The following is a 26,196-nucleotide window of genomic DNA, read 5'->3' as shown; positions in this document are numbered from 1 at the left end:
AATTTGTTGATGATCTTACCCTTTAACATAAATATCACTTGATTTTTGTCCTGTGAATATATTCTCATCCTCTAAAATGACATCTTCAGTGTTCCAAATGGTCACCCTCAATTCATACCTGGGTAAGGGGTGGCAGCATTAGTTCTTGAAAGCTGAGTCAGCTGGTGCCTATGCAATCCCAGTATTGCCTTAGAGTCTAAAAACTTCTCCAAGTTCGCCAAGCTCAAAAATATCAACACTCAAAGTCTTGGTTCCATTGGCACCAAGTGTTCCAGCTGGAGACCCCATAATCACTAAGGACCCAGATTACTTTAAGTAGATCCTCCATCCATTAACCAACATTGTTTTCAGATAAGGAACTTTAAATTCAGAAGCCTCTACTATAAAACAGGGGCCACCATCCCCACCACCCCTGTTATAATTGGGCAGGTGAAAGTAGGATTATTAGGTGCCTACTGACCAATGTAACCAGTCAGGCACCATATTAAATGTCATGATGGTTGAGTGTGCCACCAGGCTCTCTTCCCCTAAAGATGGGGTATTAGCTGACTTACCCTTTGGGTTGTCTAGGCGAAATGTCAACAGGTGGTCCAGGCTGAGCCATATCCTTGGGAAACATGTCCACCCACATCTGTAGGCGGCCCTTGTTAAGAAAAGAAAACTTCCTTTGGCTTTGGGAAGGGTAAGGGAAGAACCATGGGCAATTAGCCAGGCATAGTTTTAAAAGATCCCTTTACTAAAAATGGGAGCTTGGGAGCTTTATAAATGTTTAGCATATTTGTTGTCAAAGACAGAACTTAAATTTTATTATGAATTAATAAGAGCATAAATTAAGGGCATGAGAAGGAAGAACAAACCCTCGTTAAGCACCAACCATGTGGTAGAAAAAGTGCTATACACTTGGCATACGTTATCTCATTAACTCTTGCAACATTCCCACTGGGTAGATGTTATTATTCCTACCACAGATGAGAAAACATCTTGCCCATCCTAACACAGCTAATACGTAGCAGAGTCTGGATTCAACCCTTGTATGTTGACTTCAGAGACCATGCTTTTGCTACATACTGTCAAGGATTAAAAAGATAATACTATCTGACAAATAATCACACTGATGGTTCTCAGTGTAGCTTAACATTCATTACGACTTTCAGTGCTCACCCCAACCATATTTCTGTTTTACATATAAAGAAACTGAGACTGAAAGACGGCAACAAAGTTGCTGAGGTTCTATGGCCAATTAGTGGCAGATGAGTGTCACCCATGGCCTTGAACTCCACACATCAGACTTTACCCAGTTGCAAAGGACTTTAAGGTCTCATGCTGGGAGAAGGCCAGTGGACTCTGTGCTCTGTGGTGTATATTCTAAGAGTGATTCATGACAGCTGGGATGGTTAGGGAAGATTTTATACAAAGGAGGGGGAGCTTCCACCAGGACATGCAAGATATGCCCTATTTGGATGAGGGAGGGGCTTTGGCTAGAAAGAAAGGCTTTCCAGGAAAAGGGACAATACAAACAAAGATTTAACATTTGGGAAGAGGAAACCTACTCAATGGAGAATTACATTTCCAGGAAAAAATGGAAATGATCTATTCTCTAAAGAAACATTTATATTCACCCTTAATGAAAAAGCCACATCTTACAGGCAAAACAAAGGATCCCAGTAACCAAACTACTTCAGGTTTTCGGTAACACATTCCAAGGAACAATCATATGCTTTGACATTGGACAATGGTTTAGCCTTCCAAGGTCCTTCCGCACAACACTATCGGTAGGTCCACATCCAACACTGAGCCCATAGGCTCTGCTAAGTTATACAGTGAATGAGTGCAGAGCTGGAGCAGGCCTTGCTGGGAGTTGAATTCAGATCATGGGCTATGGACTCAAAGCCCAGCTCTACTTCTTACTTCTCACCAATAACCTTGGGTGAATTACTTAAGCTCTCTGGAATTCAATTTCATCTTCTTACAGTGAGGACCATAATAACTACATCATGAGCTATATTAAGAAATAAGGGCAAGGTGACCCAAACACTCTGTTTGACTAAGAATTTCTGGCATATGCCCTCGTACCAGCATAATTATTAATAGTACCTTCTTTCACTCTCAAAATAGCTCCAGTTTGGTAAACAACTATATGGCCATCCTACTTAGGTGAGATAGTTTATGTAAAGGCCTGTTATATAGAAGGTTTTTAATAAAGTTTCTCTTCTCTTCTCCTCTCTTTTGACTCCTAGTCATTTTGCCCAAGCAGTCTCCTCTTGCCAGTTTATGGTAAGCCTCAATCTGTTACTCCACTGGGAAAACCAATGGGCCATGTGGTTAATGTTCGTGATTGGATAAAGTCTTGGGCATATCAGGTGGGTTTTGAAGTTTCTCAAAAGAGTTTGATAACTCAAATCCAAAAAAGGAAGAAGCACTAAGTCCCACTCTGACTCCAGAGTCTAGCCTTGGCCCTGCTCATATTGGGGGCCAGGTAGTTCTGTGTCATGGGGGCAGCCCTCTGCCTGGTAAGATGTTTACAGTGTCCTTGGCATCTACCCACTAGACGTCAGTAGCACCCCCCACCCCCACCCCTTAATTGTGATAACCAAAATGTCTCTAGACATTGCCAAGTGTCCCTTGGGGGAAAGTTCAACCCTGGCTGAGAAAATCTACTCTAGGGCACACAAGATTTGTTTTTATAGGAAAGGCTCATTCCTTGGCGTTGAGTATTCTTACTGGGGCCGGAACCATCTTGCCCGCTACCTGCTCCATTCCTGGTTTATCTTTGTGGAACAAGGGCCGAGTCTCTATGTGCTCAGGAACCAGTCGACACCCGATCTCTGGGATGTCCTCCCAAGAGTGCAAAACCTTCAGGGCCAAGTGCTCATAAGACTCCACTGCCTCATCTGAATGGAAGGGGAGAAATAGAAACTTGTCAGATGGCAGGGGTGGGGGGGGTTGGGGTGGGGGGAATGGGGTGCTGCATGCATATTTGCAAGGAGACAGTGAAGGGGCTGTCAGATGCATTTGTAAAGGCTCCTTCAAGGGTGATTTTAAAATGCTGAGGTACAGGAAGAGGGAAAAGACATCAAAGAGAAAAAGGAAAAAGAGAGACTGGAAAGAGGTGGGGTTTGAGTGATGGTAGAGGTAGACGGAAAGTTCAGAGGGAGGAAAATGACTGGGGTCCACAGGAGGACCTATACTGGGCTCCCTTCATCCCCTGAACCAGATTCACCAGCGTCTACAGTCACAAGCTTGGCTTCAGTGTACTAACAGGGTACGTTTCTGCGAGATCTGAGAGTGTTTGCTAATGCCTGAAGGGCCGAGGAACCAGGCATGGCACGAAGCAAGGTGGAGAATTGTGCAAAATATGTGTTTATTCTCTCCTTTGGCACCTGCTCTCAGGAAAGGTTCTATGACCTGTCATATCACCAAAGCAGGGCACTTTGACTGGCCATTTTGATTCAAAGGCTATTTCAATATGACCTTTAAATCAATAGTTCAGAAAATCTCCAGCCTCCTTAGTCCTCTTGCTCCATTCCTTTCTCTCTCTCTCTCTCTCTCTTTCTCTCTCTTGCTCACTCATTCTTTCATTATTTCAGTTTTTAATCTTTGCATCTTATAAAACTGCTCATGGTTTTCTCATGGATTTGCTAAGAAATAAGCACAAACTGGGATTTTTTCTATAAATCATAATGAAAATTACTGGTAGAAACAATGCATACAAACTAAGATAAAAACTGTTGGAAGAATAAAATCTTCCTGACAAAATTTAGGAGGACCAAAGTCAATGTAGGGAAACTAAATTTAGTTTAAAAGTGAAGGTGATGGCAATCAAAAGCGGTGGGTTCACTGCCCAATGAGTTCAAATGACCAATTCCTGAGACACTGGGACTTCCAAGAGAGAGTTTATTGCTAAACTCTAAGTCCCATCTTGCATTAAGTCCTTAACTGGGTTCTTTGCATTGTAAGCACTGCACCATATACAGGGTATTTTAAGCATCAAACGGAGAGGAGAGTACAAAAATTATTCTGCATCACTGAGTAAATGTAGCTTTTTTCTTATCCCAAGTTTATGGGAAGCCTGCCTGGCATCTTTGGGGTCTATATCTCATGATGCTCATGTGAAAAATTTCTTGATGTTGAAAAAGGAAAGTTAAAATTGACATAACATTTATAGGGATAATTTGGTCATGTCCAATTATTTACCTTATATAATATTCCTTTTAAGGTTTTTGCTCTCTGAAAAAATAATTTTACTTCTAAGATCCATACCATAGAAATATCAGAAATGTGCAAAACTATGTATACGGAAGTTGTCACTACAAAAAGTGGGCACAGTGTAAACATGTACAGATAGGGAATTAGTTAATCAAATAATGGCATAGCCATAAAATGGAATACTATCAATGATCTTTTCAAAGAACAAAGGAATATTGTTATAAACAACTGGAAATAGAAAAACCAGGTTGCAAAACTGTGTATATGACACATTTATGATTCTGTAAAAACGTGACACATCACACACACACACCATAAAGACTGTAGGAAAACATACCAGCATGGTTATCTTTGATTTTTTTGGATTATAACTGATTTTCAGTACTTACTTTATTTTTCCATATTTCCTACAGTGAGCATATATTACTTTTTTATAATTAGATGAGCCACTGTCTCCTTGCCACAAATACCACTAGAAGAAAGTTTTTCAGAAAAAGAACATCATCAGGACATTTTGTGGGGAGTTACCAGTGTCCTCTTCAGTGAAAACTGTTTTTCCAGAAAAGATCTTGTTTCCTATCTGGATTTTCCCGGGGCGAAAATAGGGTCCATCCAGCTTGTTGTCTTTGCAGAGCTTGGTGAGAATTTCCGTGGGTTTGGATGTGTCTCTCCAGGCATTGTATCCTTCTCTGAAGGATGAGAAAGGACAGATGCAGTGAGGGCAGGTTTCCTACCTGGAGAGGACACAGTGTGTGCTCCCTGTTAAGGGCTGCGCAGACACGACCTGTGTGGTTTCCACCAGATGTGAGCTGGTCATGTTCTACTGTTTTTTTCTTTCATGGGCAGGCACCAGGAATCAAACCTGGGTCTCCGGCATGGCAGGTGAGAACCCTGCCTGCTGAGCCACCGTGGCCGGCCCTGTTTTTGTTTTTAACTTGTTTCTTCTCTTCGGGAGAGAAGAGTATACCGCAGTATAGTCCAGGTAAATGCTCCTCACATGCCCAGCTTGCCTGTAAGGCAGGACTTCATCAGAAACAACCTTTGCGGCAGTATTTGCTTACTGTTTGTTCTGTCCCAAGCAGGAGCGCTAACCATTGGTTTCTACTTATTCTAAGATGGAAGCCAAACTCCTTCTTTGAATTTCTCTGCTTCTCTCCGTCCTTCTCTGCCCTCCCTCCAAATCATACTATAGGCTGATGTCACGGGCAAAAAGTCTTGATGTGATATTTCTCTAAATACTGATTTTCCTGGTGGTGGGTTTCTAAATCTTTCCAATTAGCTATTGGTTGAAAATCACTGATTTACAATGAAATCCTCCCTAAGAGCCAATGACCAAGACAAGTTTGGATGACTGTGCTCATAGGCACACTGGATTCATCAGAACTTAAATTGATGCAGCATTTAAATAAGTCAAAACATGGCTCATAAAGCAAAGCAATAAAGCTGTTTTTTCTACATCGTTCTCAAGAGATAGAGATGCTGTCTCATCCTCCGTCACCAGGTAAGTCACACACAGGCCTCCCCAAAATAGGGATTTTTTTTAACTTTCCAGTGAAATAAGGGTGCAACTTCCCTGACTAAGCTGTTCTACTCACTGGCAATTCCGCTGGCAGTAAATATTTCTGAACAAGGGATGTACCAGGCTTGCCTGTGGCTTCCTTCCCAGACTTCAATACAAGACCAGCTGATCATTGCCTGAACAGCCCCCTCTCAGGACCCTAGAGAGGATGAAATTCCCCACGAGGCTTTTAGGTTATCTAGACTCCCGACCCTGAACTGGATTTATAGGCTCAGAGAGGATCAGGCCAGAAATAGAGACTTGTCTAAACTCACGCCATGGGTGAAAGCCATGCTCACACTAGTTAGTGAGAGTGTGAATTGGCGCAAGCCTTTTGGGGGGCCATTGCAACGTACATATATTAAAAGTCTTTACAACGTGCATTCCTTTCAATTCATCCACGCCTGTGGATGAATACCAGGTGAATTATCAGAGAGGTGGGCAATGCTTTTGACATAAGAATGCTCATAACGGCATTATTTATAATAGAAAAAAGAAGAAATAATATGAGTCCTCAAGTTCAGGAAGGCAAATTGGTTAAATCATTTTTTAATAAATTTAAATGAGGAATACAATAAAGCTATAAAAATAAAATTTTCAAAGAATATTTAATAGCATGATAAAATGCTTTTGATATAAGGGTAAGGACAGTAAGCAGGTCACAAAACTGCATGGACCATGTTGGGGGAACATGGCATAGAAAAAAATACAAGAGAAAATACACAGGAATGTTTGTATAAATTATTTCTGGGCAGAATAACCTGAGCATTTTTTTGTATTTTCTGGATTCCCTAGATTTTCTACAATGAATCTGTATTATTTTATATTGAAGAAAAATATTTTTAAAATTATACCATGGGACTCTAATGAGTGTCTTTATATTGTTCTGGCTGATATTTGAAAGAATTGGGGTTTTTTTTTCCTCTTAAGATATCAGATACAACATTCTTTAAAAAAAATAAAGCTGGTATCATATTTGTTAAAATTAAGCAGAATTCAAAATCTTTCTAAAGAGTGAGAATTGGGGCCCACTCTTCCCTCATTTGTAAGATGGGGGGCAGGGAGCACCTCAATAGATTGCTGAGAGAAATGAATGAGATAATCCACATACAGCTCTTAGGACAGTGCATGATATCTAGTAAACACTCATGAGTGTTAGCTATAATTAGCTGAGATGTTGGCATTTGAATTAAATTAATCATTGTCCTTCTAGCATCATTCCCACCTGGGAATCCTGCCCACTGGGCCCAGCTGATGGAGCAAAAACAAACAGTTCAGTCTTGACTCTTGAAGAACCTGTCTTTGGTTCTTAATCAGAGCTGTCTTCCCAGCCCCAACTACCCTCAAAGCCCTGAAATGAGCTTCTGCAAACAAGCCCTGCTGGCATGAAGCCCACATGGGACATGAGAGCTGAGCCTTACCTGGCCTTCCTGGAGCATGGGCAATGGGGTCACATCGTTCAGAGACACCCACAGCGTCTCCATGGGGGGAAGGACTTACATCTCGTACCGGCTCTGCAAGCCGCAGACGGCTCGGTGTTTGCTGTAGAAGCGGTTCTCCAGGTCTATCTTTGTCTCGCCAATGAGGTCATCTGTCCCAATCATGTCGTGGTCATAGATGAGGATGGACAGCAGAGACTCCTTGGGGAACGTAGCCTGGATCTCAAATGACCTGCAGCCCAAGCAGAGGCTTCAGGAGTCAAAAATGATCAATGACAGAGGGAACCTCTTTCCCACTTTGCTTTTAGCTAGCCTATGGGTCATAGGAACTCACTAACTTCTCAGCAACTCAGTTAACACCTAGTGTACATTTGTTTCATTTAATTTTGCAAGATAGCATTAATTTTCCTTTGCCAACTTCCAAATAGCCCATAATCTCCCCTTCCAAGGACCATGTCTTGCAGTCTTCACCTAGGGGTGACAACATGAGCGGAAAATCCTTGCATTTTGATTTCAAACAGGACTGATTAGCAATTTTGGTTTTGAATATTCAATTCTCTGGCTATATAACTTTGGGGAAGTTACTGCCTCTCTCGGCCTCTTATGTGCAAATAGGAATAAATCTGTCTTCTTTATAATACAGTACAGTGGGCAAATGTGATACTGTTTATATAAAGCACACATTTTGTTGCTGGGCATTGAACACCCACTCAATTTTCACTCCCTTTCCCATCCATTGTTGTTTTATCAGAGAAAGCCAGAAATGAAAATCTTATTGAGGCTGGAAAAATATAGAATTGTAGGACTAGAGTGTTGTCTTTACAAGATTTTGGACTCCTTGAAAACAGGGGCCTGCCTTGTAATCTCTGCATTGATGGAGGCTGCAGCGGGTCTGCCAAAAATAGACACTTAATACGCGATTACTTAAATTATAAAGGATCTCAGGACCTGCTTGTTTTACAGATAAGGAAACTGAAATCCAGAAAGTGCCAGTGACTTGCTCGGGATCATAAATCAGGCCAGACTGGGATAAATCCCCATTGCCTGACTTCTAGTTGGGTGCACTTTCCATGCTGTCACATCAATGCAAGGTGTCTCGGGGGAAGAAATGTCATTGGATTTCCGGTGACAGTGGGTTATGCTGCATTCCTGCATTAGAGCGGATACCTGAGAATGAACTAATGAGCAGAACCCTGTGAGTAGGGAATTATCTCCCTGAAAACAAAAACAAGGACGCACCAGTGTTTTCCCAGCTGTTTAGGATTCTGGTAGCCCTGGGACAGGGTAGGGAAGGTGACCTGGGAGCAAGGGATTGAGACGAAGGGGGGAGGACGGGAGGATGGTGGGCCTGTTATTTCCCAGCATGTCCACAGTGTCTGGGCAGCTGCCCCGTGGGTGCATCCACTTAGCTCTGACACTCGCTCTCCAGCGAGGCAGGGACTATGACAGTCGCATTATCTGGAGCCATTGGAACCTCCCCAGAAAGGAAAAAGCAGAGATGCTCGACAGACCACAGCCAGACAGAGCTACAGCTGTGGGACGTAGCAATGTGTGTCATTCCACCCGAAGGCATTACATCGCCTCCCTGGGGCGCCAAGATTTGGACTCCAGGCTGTAACTGAGGTGTCTCCAGAGCCATAGCAGTCATGGGGGAAGGATTTATTAAGTGCTTCACTGCCCCTGGTGACCATGGCAGAGGACTCTGTTGCTCTAGTCCAGCTTTTTGGGGTGCACAGCTTAACTTTTCCAGAGTTTTCAGTGGAACTGACATTAAAAGAATTATCAAAATCAGCCCACCATGATTAGACTTCCAGTGACCAGGGGCAAAACTAGGTTTATCCCCACCACTTGTCAAGGAGATGTTATCGGTAGAGGCAATGATAGTTTGCGACAAGATAATGCTTCCTGAAAAGAGGCAAACTCTGAGCCTTGGTGAAAGCATGAGGCAACGGTCAGCTTCAGAGCAGAGCAGTTTCCCCCTGGTTCCTTTGTTCATTCATTTGACGTTTATTACACATCCATTATGTACCAGGCATTGCTGTTTTAAAAATTTCCTCATTTTAAAAATGAGGAAAATGGTTTTTATGTTTGTTTTTAATTTATTATTCTTATGAACTAGAGGCTTGATTGGCTCTCTGGATCAGCTACCTTATTGGAGATTTTAAATTTCAATAGAGGAAACTCAAGCAAATTCAAAGGGAAAGAAAGGCATGGGTTTGGGGTTTTTTTTTTTTAAGCACTGAGGGATCCCCAAGGCTTTCTCTGTACAATTTTATCTATTTCTCTCCTTTTGTTCATTTCCTCAGTTAAGAGGACTTGACCAAATATGTGGCTAGTCTCTCATTCACCACTAAAAGTCTGTCGTGTTTCATCGCCAATTTCAAGGGTTAGCTAAAGTTTGAGATTTTCATCATCCATCCACTCAGGTTTTGTGTCCTCGTTGTATCATTTATTGAGTTAGTGGCTGTGTAACAGTATTTAAAAGTAGAGAGATCCGACAACCACAGAGGGACATTATAAATCTGGTTAAGAAGATAACAAGTGCTCCTGCAGGACGTCTCTGAGCCAAGATCACCATGACTCTAGAAGTCAACCGAGGAGACTCAGACCAATCATATTTGGGAGGTGTGTAAGACGATTTCTCTAGCATGGGCTTCTGCTGCCACTACCTCATGGTAAACATCCTCTCAACTGTCTCTTACAAATACACAGCACTTGGTCCCCACCAGTGCACACATGTCCTTGGGAAGCCAGAATATAGTCTGATGTTAATCAATCTTGTAGAGTCATTCTATGACGTTCCAATATTTCATCAGCTAGTGAGCTGATGGCCTGCCTAGGTTGGAGATAGATTTCTCTAACTCTAAAGCTACCACTTTAATAGAAGAGGTAATTTGTAATCTTATCATATATCTTCCAATACAGGAGATACCTGCCCCAGTGACAAGGAGAACAATATCTAAAAAGTGGCAAAGACAGATAAGAAAATGGCTAAAGAGAGGTGACAGGTGCTCAGACAAAGTTATGGACAGGGTGTTATAAATAATCCTGTTTGGGAAAAGGTGAGTGAAAAAGCTGTCCCAAAGATGACACTGTAGCTGGGATGTGAGCATAGACAGGAATTTTTCCTGCCTTAGATACAGGGAATTTCTAATCTTAGCCATCCCTGACCAGGTCAAGTTCCTTCATTATACATGCTCAAAGACCATGCGCCTCTCCTTCATTGTTCATCACACAAGCAATTTATAGTTCAATTTATTTGGATAATGCCTGCCTTCTGTATGAGTCTCTAGGTTCCATAAAAACAGGGCTGTGTCATTTCTGTACCTGTCCAGTACCTGGCAGTCTCTCACTGAAGGGCTACCTGATTATAAGAAACTAGCGTTAGCCAGCTACTCACAGTCCAGCCACTTCACATCCACTCTGGACTTTGCACCTGCTGCTCTCAGAGAACCCCCACCCTTTGCCAACCCCAACCTGCCCAGGATGGTCCCATGTGTTCTTATAGGAACTGCCACCCTCTGGTAATTGCCCAACTAGTTGATTTTCTTTCTCAATATTCACAGGACCCTTAAAGGTACAGACTGTGGCTTGGTGACAGCTGTGTTCCAGAACCCAGCAGAGTATCTGACAGATGGTAACTCTGAGAAACTGCAAGTAATGAATGAAGTTCTCCAGGTAAACGAGGAAAGGAAGGCCATGACACGGCACAGCAAGGGTGAATGAAGGCCCTAGGTGTGAATGAGCAAGGGATGTGCTATAACTGTTTAATAATCCTTAGAACAGTTCCTTGGGATTTCATTATTTTTCTTTATGGCTAATTATCAAGGCAATGGAGAGGGTAGGGAACATTCTGGGAAACAATAAGAGCTATGAGGAGCTGCCAAGGCCCACAAATATCTGTACCACCTCAGAACTATGCATAATGGTACGGTCCCATTGAATCCCACTGACAACTGACTGAAGGTCCATTCATCTGTCTATCCATGCATCTGCCCGTTCATCCATCCACCATTCATGCATCCTACAGATACTGAGCATCTACCCTCTTCCAGGCCCTGTCATAGGTGCTGGAGATGTGGCAGTGAACAGACTAGGACCAAGTCCCCACTGGAATGGAGCTTCCATTTCAGTGAGGAGACCGGAGTCAGGCAATAAATATGTACATATGTCACCACATATCAAAGTCTCTGGTAAAAAGTAAAGCGGAGCAAGGTGTCAGGGCAACAGGATAGAGCCTGTGACATCCCCATACGAATATCAAGTTGATGAGGTCTGCAAAGGAGGATTCCCAAGACCCCGGGCCGGGTAAGGCACAAGAGCACTGCAGGACTTAGCAGGGAACTTTTGTTCCTGAGTAACAATCAAGTACACCCAACAAATGTGAATCCCACACATGAAGGGCTTCTGGGAACAGCTCTGAAATACCAGAGGTGGGAGGGAATATTACATCATTCTCTTCTTTTGTTTTCCATCGCCATAACATGGGGGTAATAAAACCAGTCGAATTCATGGTACTGTGAAAATAGCTAATAAAAAGTGACTGCAAAGAACTTGGCAAAATGAAGTGCTAGTTGCATAAACAGTAGGTGATGAGAAAGGTCATCTCTAGATGCAGGGAAGCAAGGGTAAGTTTCCCTGGCAATATCATTTTAATCATTCTCATTAATTTGAACAAGCAAGATCATTTATTGCTCCATTTCCTCAGGAGCAATAAAATGTAAGAGGCTGGTGCTGATCAAATGTCAGAAGGTCCAAAGTGATCACCAACTTGTAAATGGATTTAAATGAGGCTGATGGAGATTACATCCCATGCTCCTAGTTATTCAGAAAAAATATTAAATACACTCTAATGTATCCATTGTTAAAATGATGATCTAGGGAGTAGAGAATGAAGCCAACATGTTTTGAGTATCTACTCTGGGCTAGCATGGACAATGTACTAATTGCCATACATAGCCAATCTTCAAAAGGATTCTGAGAGTCAAATGTCACTCTTCGTTGCTTTTCAAATGAGGAAACCAAGGATCAGAGAGGTCAAGCCACCTGCATAAGGTTACACAGCTTGTATGTGGCAAAGCCAAAATGAAACCCAGGTCTGCTTAGCTCCAAGTGGATGGTAGCAAGGATAGAAACTCAGAACTCTTCAGGGTCAAGCAGGGACCACAAATGTATGACACACTCTGATATATGACACATGGGGTTGGTAGGATAGCTGTGAACTAGAGAAAGCCCAGCCCACCTAAGCACATACACATGCAATGGTCACAAGCATTTTAAAACCACCCTGCAGAAAAACAAAACCCTAGTGACCTCAGGGTCAGCTCTACTGAGCTTCAGGATCTTATAGTAGAAGAATTCTTTGGCAGAAGAAAAAAGACCAAACTTCTGACCCCTTTTTGTCCACTTAATGAGCTGTGTGAACTTGAAAGGACCTTGGATGCCTTGCCTGTAAGAGAAGGTCTTTGGAAGGTGTCCTACCTTTCCAAAGGCGGGAAACTGAAGCTGATGGCCCTTCAAGATGCTTCTTAAATCTAAGAACTAGGAAATCATTATTGGAAACTATGGGCCTAAAAACCATCATAATACCATGAGATTCCTGTGGGAACCAAGGAAAGGATTCCACTCTTCTCAATAAATGTAGGTTTGGTTGGCTATTATCAAGTTTAGAAATAAGCATTTATCCTCCTGCCATCGTTTACCCAGAAACACACAACATACAACACATACACACACACACGCATCTCAGAAACACAGCAGGAGTAGACACCAAGAGGATGACACAATAGAGCCCAGGTGGTCACTGACCTTCCAAACACTGGGTTCAGTTGTTTGGGGATGTATTTGTCCCGGTCTTTGATTTCGGTTTTGCCAAGCTTGACCACAATGTAGGGATCTGATTTGCCATCTGGGTCAGCTGGGCTGAGATTAAATGCCTGGGCAGGAAAAAGAAAATCCCTTTAGTCCAGTGGTTCTCAACGCTGAGTGCACATGGGACTTACCAGGGAACTTTAAAAAATACCAAGGCCTGAGTCCCTTCCCCAGATATTCTGATTTACTTGACCCTGGCACTGGGAATTTTAAATGCTCCCTAGATGATGCCAATGTGGAACCATAGTTAAGAACCACTGCTTTAGCCTCCCCATTTTTCTGTTAAAAGAAAAATTATCAGCTTTTTCCAATTCAACTTTCTCTGAAGTCATCTCCCCAGTGAAAAGCACAGTGCAATGAGGAATGTGCTGGGTGAGAAGGCGGAAGCCAAGAGTTTGAGTTCTAGTCTAGACCTAACTAGTCATGTGATCTGAGAATTCATGGGTGGGCCTTGAAGACTCCTTCCAGAATGAATGGTCTTGGAACCCATAACGCTTTTGGTCTTGCATGTAGTTCAGGCCAGTTGAGTGGAGATCTGTTTCTGAGAGTAAAGTCTGATTCCAGAGAAACGGGGCCTTAAACTCTCCATCAGAAGCAAACACTGTCTAAGGAAAGGCTGGGACAGAGGGCTGGTCAGGGATGGTGTTGAAAAGATGGAGAAACGCTACAGAAATAAAGCTGAGTGAGAAGCAATCCTGTTTCTATTCTTCAGAAAGACTAGCATAAACATATAAAGATATATATGTGTGTATATATAATATACACATATTTTTTTTTTACATGGGCAGGCACCGAGAATTGAACCTGGGTCCTCTGGCATGGCAGGCAAGCATTCTTGCCTGCTGAGCCACCGTGGCCCGCCCATAAAGCTATATTTTTAAGGATGTTCATTAAAGTATCATTTGATAGCCAAAAATTGTAAACAACATACATGTCAACTGCTTGGGAAGAAATGCAATCCAAAGTAGATTGATCTGTTCCCCTTTTTACTCTTTACCACATCACCCAATTTTAATGATCTGCATAGTACTTATCTCTGACATTCATCCCGTTAGTTTCTTTGTTTATTTTCATATTTATTTTCATTGATGTGTTTGCATAAGCAGAGGAAAAGTAATTTGTTTCTGGGAATGGAATTGCAGAGGTAGGAAGATTTGATTTCTTTCTTTATGCAACTTTTATGTAGTATGATTTTCTTTTTTTTTTTTTAATTTAAAAGATTTTTTAATTAACTTATCATTTAGCCAATTAATTAAATCCTAGTGAGAGGGAAAAAATACACGTTAGAGCCCTATTAATAATGCCAATGAAAAATACTGGCTGTGCATAACCTGGTGAATTTACCCAAGCACACCACCCTTTTGGTTAAGTCTTTCCAGTCCTCAAGTTTCAGCCCAAACTCTCCCACCTCCCCACTGCTTTGTAATCAGGGACCTGATTTACATCCTTGGCCTTTGTCTAGGGGGTACTGGAAACATAAAAGGGGCACAGCCGAGATTTGCTGAATGAATAAGTGAGTAAAGGACAAACCTTCCCCAAGCTCTGCAATCCCAGGAAATTTCTCCTTCTTCTTCTTACTGTTCATGTTCTATTTCTGAGTTCCCTAAATTGTGTCCCATCAAACATTAGTTCTGCAGAGGCCAGCAGGTTTAGAAAATACTATTAAGGATTCAATAGTTAAATATGTCTCTTTGCTTCAGGAATTCTCAGAGCCCTGAATATGCTAATGAGCTTTGTGAATCTCAGTGTTCAGAGAAGAGAACTGGACATAACATGCACCATTTCCCGAACTTATATAAACACACAGACCTTTTCCTGAAGAATGTCTATTAACTGTCACCCAAGAAAAGAGTGTCCTCTAGAACAAATTTTTGGAACATCTGGTCTCAATTATTCTGCGGACAGGTGTTTAATATAGACTACATGGCATTGCCACTGATTCTTTACAAGTGCCTCTAACCTTTCCAACTAGACTGTGACTCCTGGAGGGCAGAAGCTGTGTCCACTCATCACAGCATCTCTCATGATTAGAACACACTTGGAACATGGTAATTGGTGAGGATGATGATGTTGATGGTGGCGAGGAAACACAAGTACTGCATGATGGAAAGAGAACATTCAGTTCTCCCTTGAGTATTAGAGAATAATTCATTTTTGTTTAATGTTATTTAATTTATGTTTCTAAAAGTGGATGTAAGCTATTTATGCAAAGAGCAAAATAATCTTACTACAATCAGCTATGACTATTAAAATCAAGACCAAGGTCAGGAGATGGAAACAAATACATGACTGCTAAAGTTTACTTAAGTTGCTTTGATTGAGCATCTCAGCCCTGAACTTCCAGGCAATCAGGCAAAAAAATTCTAATTAAGGTTTCATAATCTTATTATAGGATAGAGGAAAGCTTAATGGAGATGAAGTTTTGCTTGGCAATACATTTGAAATGAAATTTCTCACTGCAACAGTGCAGAGGGTGGTGGATTGAACTGTGTACCCCAGTTTGGACATATTCTTGGTCTTAATCTACATTTTGGTGGGTGTGGACCCCCGAGTCAGGTCAGGCTTTAATTGAGACTATTGGAGTCCTTTATAGGCAGAGTGAGAGTCAGACAGAGAGAGAAGCCAGGCGAGGCTGCCCTGTGCACTGCCACATCAGAGAAAAGCCAAGGACCAAGGATCACCAGCAGCCAGCCCCAGAGCACCCATCGTTGGGAAAAAACATTGCCTTTCTGATGCCTCAGTTTTGGATTTCTAGCTTAAAAATTGTGAGCCAAGAAATTTCCATTTAAGCAAACCCATTGTATGTTTTTTTTTTTTGTCTTTGTTTGTTTGTTTGTTTGCATGGGCAGGCACCAGAAACCACTGCATAGTATTTGTTTTAGCAGCTGGGAAACTAAGCAAGAGGTACGGCCGTGAGGGAGGGGGTTCACAGTGGTCACTGCCCTGAACTTACTCTGTCTTTTCCCTTTCACTGTTTTGCCTGTGAGCTTCCTCCTGCAATCCTATTATTTTCCTTCCCATCCCACAAGCAATTGCAGAGGACAAATAAAGCTACCTGGGAAGTATTTTCCCTGCCAGCCTGGGTAAAAACCAAGAAATGTTCATGTTACCATCTAAACTTCCTGCCCCTTCAGAGTAAAAAGGACGGCTCACCGCGACGATGTACACCCTGATGAGGACCTTGATGGGGTGGTTGGGCGGAATCCCTTGCTGGATTCTCAGCTGCCTGCCGTCCTCAGTGCTGGAATCCTCCGGGGTTTTATAGATGCAGAAAGAGCCCTAGAACAACCCAGAGCAACCCACTGAAACATGATGGTTATATGCCCCACCAAAACCATGTAGGACATAGTGTTGGGAAAATGCGCACAGGCTAGAACCCAACCTGGACTGGTGCCACACTTTTCAGCTAATTGTCCTTGACAATTCATGTAACATGCTTGCATCTGGGCTTCTTCATGAACTGTTATATGAGGGGCATGGCCAGGAGCCTTAGAAGGGATATTGAGTGGCTTTTACATGGCCAGATGCTGTGCTAGTGCTTTCCCCCATTATCTCATTCAATCCTAATAGCAGTATCCCTATCTCCAGATGTGGCACAAGTAAGCATTAAAGCTAGGATTTAAATCCAGAAGGGTGAAACTGCAATGTCCGTGCTATTTCCAACACAATCCATTGCATCCAAAGGGCCCTGCATGCAGTAGGTTCACAGTAGATGTTAGGCTGATACCCTAAGCCTGCCAGTTGACCAGTTTGTGTTGTTTAGTTAATCATCCAAAAGAGATATTTGCATAAATTGTACATTTGGGATAGCAGGGGCAGGAGTAAGGGCAGTCTGCATGGGGAGAGCAAAGTGAAATTCAGTGTTCCTTTTAGGTAATGACTGCCTCATTGTATTTCACCAGACTGAGTCCCAACCCACTCTACTGGCCCCAAACCAAAAATATCTCAAAAGACTAGAGCTAGGTCTTGTGGAGTTCCAGAAACGATCTTGAGTAAAGATGAGTTTCTTTATGCCCACCACACCTCATAATCCCATAAACAGAATTGAGCCATGGCTGACATTTAGGGTCAGGGAGAGACAAACGAAAGGGTTCATAATGGAACTGACCTTAAACTTCCCAATGACTCGCCCTCCGTCAAGGCCTTGGTCATCTTCCATAGATTTGCCTCTGAAGAGCTCAAAGGTTTTTACCCAGTCTTGGAAATCGTTGAATTCACTCTCGAGATCCCCATCATATATCTTTAGGAAGAAGGGACAAGATTGAGATAATATGAAGGGAAGCTGAGGATTGATTCAAGGAGAAATGCTGAGATTCTCCAAAAACAGTCTTGACATATGCCCCTGGGAGAAATCTAAGAGGCTGCTGTTAATTTATCTTCAGCAAAATAAGAAACATGATTGGCTCAGCATTCCTAGACCTAACTAGTATTCTGAAATTTATAAAACCTTTTTGATTAACTTCAAAATTCCAAGTATAGTCAAACCAAAAATTGTAAAACATCATATATAGGTATAAATAGGATAAGTTTCTTTGTCATTCATTGATGACATTGATTGTTGGCTATAGACTAAAATATTTTGAGGAAATTCAAATCAATAAATGCGCATGAAGCATCTAATTCTTTACATATATAAAGTGATGGGATATGCGTTCTTATTTTTATGCAGATAGACATGAATTTTCCAAGTGGGAAATTATATTACTTTAGTAATATAAAAGTGAATTCAGTTTGAGGTTTAGTAATATAATTGAATTACTTATTCAAATTTCTTATCCAAATTACTTATCCAATTTGCTTATCTAGATACACAATTGTCATACTCCTAATTCTCATATCCATAACTATGCCTCTAGCTAATAGCCTGTGGCTAATGTTAAGATTGGTCTGACGTAACCGAATGTAGAGTTAAAACTCCTGCTTTTTCTGAGTCAGTGCACATCTGCAGGGCGCTGTCTAGGTCCAAGAAGCAAACCAAGGAGAGTGTACACACTGTAGATTCCCTTACCGGGTCAAGGCTAAACAACTGTAAGCTATTCTTCATAAGAATGTAAAAAACGAAAAATTGGCAAATGCCATTGTCTGTTGACATGCTTGTTAAAGTGCTGTTTATTTCTCTGTATCAATGATTGCAGTGAAGATAAAGTGAGGCTGCTCACTCAAAGGCACTGCTAGGTGGGACGGGAGCACTAACAGGACTCACTCTTTTGAACTTCCCACACCACCCACCACTGAGATGACTGTGTCCACACACCTTCAAGACGGCCAGGTTGGGGATTTCGTCTTCTTTGAGTTTCTTCTTGAGCATTTTGTCTTTCTTCTTTTTGGGGCCCTCTTCTATATTCACCATTACTTCATCTGTTTTAGCCTCTGTGGATATTCAGTTGAAATTGTTAGACTTCTCATGACTGTTGAGATTAGAAGGAATAAAGCCAAGCTCCCTCTTTCCTTTTACTCTGGCATGTGTTGTGACCCTTCTTTTTGAAAAGACATAGCAGCATTTCACTGTAGGGTCGCTCCATACAACCTACAGGCAGTGCATTATACAACCCAAGGAGGTGCCACTCACACAGGCAAAATACATGGATTCCTGGGGTTGGACAATGTGGACCTGCCCCTATACTTGTAAGAACAGGGCAAACCAGGCACAGAGAGGGTGAGCAATTTGACCAAAGTTACCCAACTAGGAAAGAACAGGCCAAGGTTTGATTGAGACCTCAGATCAGACACTGTTCAGGGAGTTGAGAATCATCTAGTTCAACAACCTGAAGTTAAAAGTATGTTAAGGGACATGCACAAAGTCAAAGTTACTGAGATTAACCAGTAAACATTTAGGAGCAGGCTCTGGAGTCAAACTGCCTGAGATGGACTTCTGGCCTGACTATCTTTCTGTGTATTCTTGGGCAAATTTCCTGGCCTGTCCATGGTTTCATTTCATCCCTTACAAAAAATGAGGATAATATTATCTACATCACAGAGTTGATTTTAGAACTAAATATGCTAATTACAAGTGGTCTGAAGAACTGAGCCTGGCTCTCATTTTCCTACTTCTATCAATACCACCTGAGACAGCACTGGTTGCTTGGTATCCCTGTTGTTTTTAGGTCAAGATCTACAGTTAGCTTGAAATGAGTTTACTGTCATTTCAAATCCCAGGTTTCTTTCAAGTTCCAGTATACCTCCCCATGTCTTCCATTTTATAATTTTCTCACAAAAATGGCCTTATTTTTATGCCCAGTTAAAGTAACTGAAAAAGAGATCAGGCCACAGTTAGGGTTAAAAACGAAGCCAATCTGGCTGGGTCTAAAGTAAATCAGAAAATAGGGTAAAAGATGATAGTTTTTATATTCTAGACTATCACCTACTATATGAGACCAAAGGCAGAGTGGTTTATTATGTCTGGAACAGCTACTTACCTGGATTGCCTTTTTTCTCTTTGGAATTGCTCTTCTTTGCCTTTTGAGAAAAGAGGGAGATAAGATTGCTGACATTGTCATGCCTAATTTATTAAACCTGTTTGCTAGCAGTTCTAATTCAATTATCCCAGTCCTCTATATTGAGATGCCATTTTAAAAGAGCATCCAAACTATAAACAAAATGTGGTATATACATACTGTAGAATATTATGCAGCAGTAAGATGAAATGAGGTCCTGAAGCATATGACAACATGGATGAACCTTGAGGACATAATGCTGAGTGAAATAAGTCAGACACAAAAGCTCAGGTACTGGATGATTTCGCTATTGTGAGTCTGGTAAAGGTAATCTCAGAGGTTACACTGTAGAATAGAGCAGAACTAGAAGCACACAGAAGCTGGAGATGGAGGACAGGCTACTCAATGAGGTTGCAACTAAATGCAGGGGACAGATAGAAGCGATAGTAACTAATTAGAGAGTGTGCTGGTTTGAAAGGATGTATGTGCCCTAGAAAAGCCATGTTATAATCCTAATCTCATTTTGTAAAGGCAGCTGTTTCTTCTTATCCCTATTTAGTACTGTATGTTTGAAATTGTAATTAGATCATTTCCTTGGAGATGTGGCGCAATCAAGAGTGGTTGTTAAACTGGATTAGGTGAAGATGTGTCTCCACCCATTCGGGTGGGTCTTGATTAGTTTACTGGAATCCTATAAAAGAGGAAACATTTTGCAGAAAGCTGGAGACTCAGAGAGAGCAGAGAATGCTGCAGCACCATGAAGCAGAGAGCCCACCAGCCAGTGACCTTTGGAGACGAAGAAGGAAAACACCTCCCAGGGAGCCTCATGAAACAGGAAGCCAGGAGAGAAAGCTAGCAGATGATACCATGTTTGCCACATGCCTTTCCAGATGAGAAAGAAACCCTGAACTGTGTTTGCCATGTGCCTTCTCACTTAAGAGAGAAACCCTGAGCTTCACTGACTTCTTGAACCAAGGTGTCTTTCCCTAGATGCCTTTGATTGGACATGTCTATAGACTTGTTTTAATTGGGACATTTCCTTGGCCTTAGAGCTGTAAACTAGCAACTTATTAAATTCCCATTTTTAAAAGCCATTCCATTTCTGGATATTGCATTCTGGCATCTAGCAAACTAGAACAGCGAGGTTATAAGTAACATTGCCATATTGAAGGTGAATATGATTGAAAGGGGATGTATAGTGCCATGTTTCCCACTGATTAAATCTACAATTATAAATAAGTTCTTGCATGAACTATTTCAAAGGTTCTATAGTAGACAAAGAGTCTATAGTAAAGGGTTATGGGGGAAATTCGTGCTATGGCCAATAGTTAAGAGGAAGACATCAATAGTATCACAGCAATACCAGAGGCAACTAAAATGGGTGTGTGTGTGTGTGTGTGTGTGTGTGTGTGTGTGTGCAAGGAACAAGTGATAAGGGATAGTTTTGATTTGATAGTTGGTGATGCTGTGTTTTTCAGTTGCTTGTCACTATAGACCAATGAATATTGCCTATAATTAAGAGTGCTACTGGTTGTACAATCAAGTGAGGATACTGCAAGACATGGTTTGTTTATTTTGGACATTATCTATAATCCCCAATAGCTTGAGGGAGCCGAAGGGTACAATGACTGGAAGCAGAATGGTGAACTGTCATACATTTATGTGATGGAATATAGCACAGTTACAAAAAAGAAGGACATCGAGAGGCACACAACAAACTGAATACACCTTGGGGACAATGTGTTTTGCAAAATAAGCCAGAAACGAAATAACAGCTATGCTAAGGTCTCTTTCAGAAAACACTTAAAGAAAATGGGAGCCTAGATTGTAAGCCCTGATAGCAGCCACACTCAGTCTGAAGTTGTACATGTATATCTGGATTCTGAGACACTGAGCTGTATGTGTATCAGCTGGCATTTCCCTGGGACTTTGAATAACTCTGTGACACCTAGGACCCAGAAATGGAGTGCTACAGCCCTGAAAGTTAGCATAGCTATCTATAATAGCTGTTAAAGTAACTGAAAAAGGAGATCAGGCTTCAAATAGAGTTAAAAATGAAGCCAATCTGGCTGGGTCTAAAGTAAATCAGGATACAGGGTAAAAGATGATCGTTTATGTATTCTAGACAGTCACCTACTATATGAGAACAAAGACAGAGAGGTTTATTATGTCTAGAACCTAAATTTTCAGTGCACATAGTCTAAATCCACCTGTCTGGATAGCTCATTTAAACAAGCCAAACTCTTAGAGTCCAGAATGGGAACAAGGCCTTGTAATTCTTTATAGCTTAATGTGATACTAGGATACATCTCAGTCTATGGTGGGATGATAATTAAAAAGCATTTGTAGGGTCCCTTGGGGGTCCAAAGAGAAATTATATGTATATATGTAACTATTAAACTTTCCCATCTGGGAAACATCAGATGCTCTCTCAACCATTGGAACTCCCAAGAAAACAGATTAAGCCCTTGATTTTGAGGCTTGCCCTTATGAAACTTATTTCTGTAGGGGAGAAGTTAAGATTACCCATAATGATGCCCAAGAGTTGCTTGCAGGAAACCTCTTTTGTTGCTCAGTTGTGGGCCCTCTCTTTCTAAGCCCAACTCTGCAATGAAAAGCATTACCCTCCCCCTTACGTGGAACATGACATTCAGGGGTGAAAATCTCCCTGACAACATGGGGCATGACTTCAGGGGATGAATCTTGTCCTGGCAATGTGGGATCCACAATGCCGTCTGGACCAAAAGGGGGGAAAGATGTGTAATAAAATAAGGCATCAGTGGCCAAGAAAGGTCAAGTAGCATCAAGAAACTATTCTGGAGGCTACTCTTATGTAAGCTTCATTTGGATAGTGCTAATTGCCATGGTTTGCTAAACCCCAACCAACATCACTCTGTTGACTCTTGAGAACACCTAGGGCTCAAACTGAGACTAGTTCATACACTATTTGCTCTCCTGGAATCTATAATTTCCAGAGCATTTCTAGGTCAGATAAATCTTGAAACCCACAGGGACCAGCCTCTCCAAGATTATTGATTGATTACAATCCACCTATCCTTAAGTGTAGACTCCTCTTCTCAACATGAAAAAGTCAGAACGGGCATTGCCTAAAGATCCTTACAAATTGGAAGAGGGATCAGAGAAGAAGGAGGAGGTATACCAGAGAAAATAGATTTAACAAATGAATGTCTGCTAAATCACTATATTAATACTCCTTCTAGCCTCCAGTGTTTCGGAGCAACTAGAAGGAAAAAATTTGAGATGGTGGAATAGTAGCCCATGACATACTCTGGGATCTGTTCCGTAACTACTCGTTGACGTGTACTTTCAAAATTATTGTTTCTTTGCTTTGTACATATGTTATATTTCTTTGTATATATGTTAGATTTTACAATAGAAAAAGGGCATCCACACTCCCCTCCAAGTAGCCCCCAAAATAAAGCCTCAGTGCAAATGCCTCAGACCTAAATGCAGTGAGACAATCCCTGTCACCAAGTGATAGAATTCCTGGACCACTAAGTGCAGGCTGCTCTTAGTCACTGGGAAAGCACACTCTTCCTCCTCCTTCTCCACCCTCACCACCCAGCCTGCACTGTGAGTTTTAGCTACTGGTGTGCTGGGTCAGTACCAGGAGGAAGGGTAAGGTTAGCAGAGAAAGGGTTAAGGACTAAGTGCTCACCAGAAGTGGCTGTGTCTGTCATGGCAAAGGAAAGGAAAACTTGGAAGTTGAGACTAGTATTTTGTTTACTTATTTAACTATACTCCAGTATTTGTGATGCAGCCCCACACGAAGAAACTATAGTCTTCTAAAACTAAAGCATCACATCCTTCTATCCAATTAAATATACTACTCGACTTGTTTTCCTTTTCTTTCTTTACTTGGGCATGAGAAGTCTTGCCAAATCCGGTCACTGAGCTTTCCCCTGAATCTCCAGGCCTGCTCTCCACTGGTTCTCCAGTTTTATAAATTGATCCCTTTCTTGTTCCCTGTGCATGATTCCCTTCCCTGCCGACCTGTCACACACACCCACTTTCTAAATCCAAGACCTTTGCCTTTACTTTGCTAGTTACTCCTTTGAATTGAGAATACTGCAGGAGACCTGAGGTCCCCTCGCTGACGCCCACCTGCCCAGAGATCCCCTCTCTTCTTGCTGGACCTCCTGAGTCTGAATGGTGAGTACATCCTCCAGACACCATGTTGGGCTGAACTTTCTTCCAGCCTTTACTAGATAATCCATGTCCTAGAGCTAGCTCCAGAGCCTTTGTAAGTCCCGGTCCTTAGCCCTCCCAGCCTTTTTGCCCCTCCTCCATGAGCAGAACCACATCTAGGGGCCTTTGTTGAGTAGAATTTAAAAGAAGAGGACTTGGGGATTTGGGGAGGTAGAGGGTGTCTGTTTTCTTATGGAGACCCTTGGCTCTCACACTACCTTCTGTGCTTTCTTCAGGGAGGCATAATACTTAGACCACCAGTCGATGACGTTTTCAGCAGACTCATCAGCTATGGTCCTCTTCCTCCTTTTCGTGGACCTCCGGGAAGGGTTCCTGGTGTCCTGGCAAGGGACAGGATGGGTTATTAGTTAAGGCCTCATGGAGCTTCCTGCTGGTGGCCCATCGGTTTACTGAGGAAGAGAACATATAGGTGCCCCCTGGGAAGTGGGTATTGGCTTTTAGTAGCAGCTCTCTGTAACCTTTAAACAGACGAAAGTGTAACAATCCATTTATTCATCCAGAAAATATTTATTAAGCAGAAGTCAGTATTGCATTTGCATTGGGGATGTAAGGGAGTTAGACACAATCCCCATGTTTGGGAAGCTTATGGTTCAGTAGAGGAAACAGGTGTTCAGACTGGGTACCTGGCTGTATGATGAATGCAATATAGTAGAGAGGGCAGCGGCTTCGGAAAGACCCAGGTTGTTAACGACGGCACCCCGTTAACTGTACATTAAGTGATTAACATAGCTCCTTTGATTCTCACTTTCCTCAAAAAGGACAATGCCTGCCCACTTCACTGTTGTGAGGACTAAGTGACAGAATGTAGGCAAAGCCCTTTAGCGTCCTTCTAATTTTAACAGGTGTAAATTCAACAAATTTTAGCAAGTGATGGGCAGTAGGGCTGGCAGTGGTAGGAGAGGAAGAAATACACATGTGGCAGAAAGGAGACACTCATGGGAGAAGACAGTTGTCTTGTTGAAGGCTGTCCAGGCAAAACTCATCCTGCACTCATCATCTGTTCACTTTCCCAGAATCTGTTGAGTACCTACTATGTGCCAGGCACATAGTGCCTGAGGGCAGGGTGTACAGAGATGTCAAAAAGTCAACCTGGCCTGGTAGAGCTCACAGTTTCATGGGACCAACAAATACCTAAACTGAGAATACCAACATAAAGTGCAGGTATAAAGCTGGAGGGATGGAGAAGAATGTGGCGAGGAGCTATGGTGGGTCATGCTGAGCATGGATGAGGTGGGAACAGGCTGTGCAAATATTCTTTAATTTATCTCACTCTGCTTTTTATTTCAGCCCTTACCATTCTTGGATAAGCAGTTCCTTAGGGTTTTCTTAAAACTGCCTCCTCCAAATTTTAGTCAATTGATAAGCCATGATTCTATATTCAAATATATGAGTTAGAAACATTAATGACATCCTTATTTTATGATTCTTTGCATACTTGTCCAACTCCCCTTCCAGAAGCTCTGCTAACTGAGGATGAAGAGTATTACTCCTCATTAGAATCTAGAAGGCAAATCCTTTTGGTCCCACATGATCTTGTACAAAGTTGGTTCAAATATTTGTAGAATAGTTCTGGATAAAGAAACCATCATCTTCCCAAGTTAAAAAATCAAAAGAATTTCTTTTCAATTAAATATTAGTGCCATATTTGGCTAGCATTTTAACATCATATTAACTGATCCTACAACAATGCTGAGTAGGATTCCTTTTTATAAATAAGGAAAGTGATGCTTGTAAATATGAAGTTGCTTGCCCAAGATCACACAGCTAGTGGGTGGGAGAACTAGTACATAGGGCCCCAGTGTAAGGCCCCAGTGGTCCTTGTCAAATGAAGAAGGAATTACATTCTGACCTTAGCTTTCCCATCTTTTGGTGGCTCAAGAGCTGCTGGTTTGAGTTCGGGCTCCAGCATGGGAGACGAGTCGGGAATGTCAACCAGGTTAGCCGGCTGAGCCTGGTCAGGGTCATGCACTACTGTGGGCGGTGCCTCAATATCCACGTAGATGTGATCCTTCTGGGAGTCCAGGGAGAAGCTGAGGGGCTCGGGGGACTCAGTGGCCATTAGCGAATCTGAAACAGCTGAAACGAAACTAAGTAGGGTCAGGCAATCATGCAACCACGGCTTTGGTGCAGAGTGATCATTCCAGGGGCCCGATATTGGGAATTCGTTCTAAATTCAAATCTGGAAAGTTCCTAATATCTCTGAATCTCACTTTCCTTATTAATAAAAATACCCATCTCATCAGGGGATTAAATGAAACTGTGATAAACGGTGACTGGTGCATAACAGGTAATTATTAAATGGTTGCTCTTATTGGTCTCTCAGCTTAATTTTTATCAATTGTGGTCATCAGGATTATACAATCAAGGTTAAGGGCACAAGTCCTCTGTGTTGGTTGTCTTCTCCTGGTGTGTTGGAGCCTCCAAGGGCTCCAGAGGTCCGTGAACTCACCAAGTACAG

General features: G+C 42.0%; 1 protein-coding gene across 1 annotated transcript in view; it reads right to left on the bottom strand.

The window, feature by feature from the left end:
- The window catches only part of FER1L6 (fer-1 like family member 6), a 178,839-nt gene that overhangs the window by 25,283 nt on the left and 127,360 nt on the right, over positions 1-26,196 (bottom strand). The window contains exons 26-37 of the mRNA XM_077167599.1: positions 25,588-25,814; positions 23,936-24,058; positions 19,491-19,530; positions 18,329-18,444; positions 17,183-17,314; positions 16,228-16,353; positions 13,012-13,139; positions 7,265-7,435; positions 4,735-4,895; positions 2,749-2,891; positions 555-643; positions 20-118 (exon numbers count right to left, since the gene is read on the bottom strand). Of these exons, the coding sequence (XP_077023714.1) occupies positions 20-118; positions 555-643; positions 2,749-2,891; positions 4,735-4,895; positions 7,265-7,435; positions 13,012-13,139; positions 16,228-16,353; positions 17,183-17,314; positions 18,329-18,444; positions 19,491-19,530; positions 23,936-24,058; positions 25,588-25,814 (1,555 nt within the window). The remainder of the gene's footprint in view (positions 1-19; positions 119-554; positions 644-2,748; positions 2,892-4,734; positions 4,896-7,264; positions 7,436-13,011; positions 13,140-16,227; positions 16,354-17,182; positions 17,315-18,328; positions 18,445-19,490; positions 19,531-23,935; positions 24,059-25,587; positions 25,815-26,196) is intronic.

Source organism: Tamandua tetradactyla, chromosome 6 (genome assembly GCF_023851605.1).
Source record: "Tamandua tetradactyla isolate mTamTet1 chromosome 6, mTamTet1.pri, whole genome shotgun sequence".
Lineage (NCBI taxonomy): Eukaryota > Metazoa > Chordata > Mammalia > Pilosa > Myrmecophagidae > Tamandua > Tamandua tetradactyla.
The sequence above is the reverse complement of the archived record's forward strand: the minus strand, read 5'-3'. Positions and strand labels throughout refer to the sequence as shown.